The following is a 2,563-nucleotide window of genomic DNA, read 5'->3' as shown; positions in this document are numbered from 1 at the left end:
CCCCCTATAATGAGCGCTGTGGGCAGAGCTGTGAGAACTTTTACGCACGTCCGATAATGGAAGTAGYTGAGGCGCTCCTGATTGCTCCAAGCCCTCACCTGGATCACTCTCATGTTGAGGCCCGTCTCGCGCGACAGCTGCTCGCGGATGTGCCTCGTGGGCTTCGGCGTGGCCGCGAACGCCGCCTTGAGCGTCTCGAGCTGCTTGGCTTTGATGGTGGTGCGCGGCCCGCGGCGCTTGCCCACGGCGCCCTGCTCGTCGTTGTCCGGCTCCTCGTTGCCGCACGCGTCCTTGTCGGACAGCGGGCCCCCGCCGCCCTCCTCCGAGTCCTTGCCGTCGTCCTGCGGGTCCTGGGAGTCCGGGGACAAGCTCGGGTCGCTGCACGTCGTCACTGCACGTGAGAGAAAGCAGCTGAAGACGCGGCCTGTTGCTGCGACTAAACCGGGACTTAATAACGGAGGAAAGAGGTTTCACCTGACAGGAGGACGGTGTCCTTCCCGTTGTTGCTCTGGTAGTCCTCCTTACAGACGAACTTGGACTCGTCCAGGATGTAGAGCTCCTCTCCGGTGGACAGCTGCTTGTTGCACATGACGCACGTGAAACAGTTCAGGTGAAACACTTTGCTCTTGGCTCTGCGGACCAGATCACTTGGTAAAATCCCCTGCGAGCAGCCTCCACACTTAGTCCCAAATCTCCTGTTTAAAAAGGCAAAACAATCATTTTAAATAAGTGTTTCAGGATGTCATCAAACTATTCTATTTCTGGAACATTTTATTTAATTTCGCACAAATTTTCAGAGCTCAATGTGATGTTAATATGTCCAAAACAAACATGTTTATGCTATTATATTGATCATTTAATCAGTTTGATTTTTGCTGGGAGTCAAAGCTTCAGCTCAACATGAAGCCATGTTTTTATATAAAGGCACCCCTTTTTCAAACCAAATGCTGCATGTTGAGTGCAGTAAATCACTTTATGTGCAAAAACCACGGGGTATTCAACATTTTTGACATTTTCCATTCATTTATTTATTTTTCATATTATATCAATTTCCTGTATTGTCTTGTGTCTTCTGCCAACTTGTTGGTAATTATTGTTTTTAATTATTATTATGGGGTGAAGATCACTCTGGCGTAAATCCTTATCCAACATGTTTCTTAGTTTTACTGAAAATATCAGCCGGAACAGGAACATAATTCTATTTTCATGTTTAATTTGAGCACTAAATAGTTTACCTAAAGAAGTCGTTCTTGCAGTACAGCCTCCCGTCTCGCGAGAAGCACTTRTCGCTCAGGCTGCATTTGCAGTCGCAGCACTGGACGCACTTGGCGTGCCACGGCCGGTCCAAAACTTTCAGCAGGAACCTGTCGAGGATGGGCTTGTCACAGCTGGCGCAGTGGAGCATTTTGTCCCAGGGACAACATACACGCAAACACACACTCACACACTCCCCCCACGTCGATCAGTGGCGCTCCGATAAGTTTATTCTGAAGGACAGCGCTCCATCAGCATCCGGCTGCGGGTTTCTTTTTTTGCTCCTCAGGGCAACAATCCACATCCGCTCACCTGCTCCCGACCAAAGCTCCGTCTCTGGAACAAAAGCCAGCATCTCTTAAAGGCTAGGAAGCGCGTCGTGGTGCCGTTCATGTGATCCCAGGTTCGCCATTTCATCCGAAAACATATATAGTTTTATTTATTTAAAAAAAAAAAGATGAATCTGGGTGAGATATCCTTCCTGTGTTGTCTCCAGCACGGCTTGTTCTGCAAAGATGCTGCTGATGCAGATGATGCTGAWGATGATGATGAGGAGGAGGAGCGCAGCAGGAGAAGGGAAGCTGTAATGAGCTCACCTTGTGCAGCTCAGCCTATTGCCTAATAACAAGCACGTGACGTCACGGCCACGAAAACCCAATGAGAAGTCTTCTGTCATCTCCCTCCACCGCGTGCACTCCAGCGTCAAAAAAAAAAAAAAAAAAAAAAAAAAGTTAGAGCTGCGTGGGGTTTCAAAATAAAAGTCACGGCCTCATTTCGGGGAAACAAAAATCAGGCAATCAAATTATGAGGAAGAGCTCAGACCCTCTGAATCCTCCTCGTGGTGAGTCCAGAAAAGACTTGAGGGGCGGTGGGGGGTGCAGGGGGGGCGTCCGGCTCGGTGGCAGGTGACAAACGAGCAGGAGAGGGAAGGACGGACAGAGAGCTGCACGCTTCTCACCCAGATTAATGTGGTGGCGCGTGCAGCATTATTCTTCATCCCGTTTGGAAGCGACGAGGATCACTGATGGTTCTGATCTCTGCTGTCCTCCCACAGATCCTATCGTGCTGGTCCACATGGGGGGACGCAGATAGGACAGGTCCCCACTCAGGGACCGGCTCTGCTGGGCTCTGATAGCTGGAAGGTCCTGGCTGCAGGCAGGGATTCAGGACCGCACAATAAATAGTGTTCACGAGGAGGGGAAAAAAAAGTAAACAAAGAAATAAAGAAATAAATTGTTCACTGTTTTTTACAATAAGTATTTTTTTTCAAAGTCTGTCCTAATAATAGATTTTTAAAAAATATATTTTT

General features: G+C 48.6%; 1 protein-coding gene across 1 annotated transcript in view; it reads right to left on the bottom strand.

Moving 5' to 3' along the window:
* The window catches only part of LOC106516449 (LIM/homeobox protein Lhx1), a gene marked incomplete at its 3' end in the record, with an annotated part of 3,023 nt that extends 1,576 nt beyond the window's left edge, over window positions 1-1,447 (bottom strand). The window contains 3 exon segments of the mRNA XM_014006821.1: window positions 99-391; window positions 475-695; window positions 1,236-1,447. Of these exon segments, the coding sequence (XP_013862275.1) occupies window positions 99-391; window positions 475-695; window positions 1,236-1,405 (684 nt within the window).
* Window positions 1,448-2,563: the final 1,116 nt, after the last annotated feature.

Source organism: Austrofundulus limnaeus, unplaced genomic scaffold (genome assembly GCF_001266775.1).
Source record: "Austrofundulus limnaeus strain Quisiro unplaced genomic scaffold, Austrofundulus_limnaeus-1.0 Scaffold37, whole genome shotgun sequence".
NCBI classification, from domain to species: domain Eukaryota; kingdom Metazoa; phylum Chordata; class Actinopteri; order Cyprinodontiformes; family Rivulidae; genus Austrofundulus; species Austrofundulus limnaeus.
This window is presented reverse-complemented; position numbering and strand designations above follow the sequence as displayed.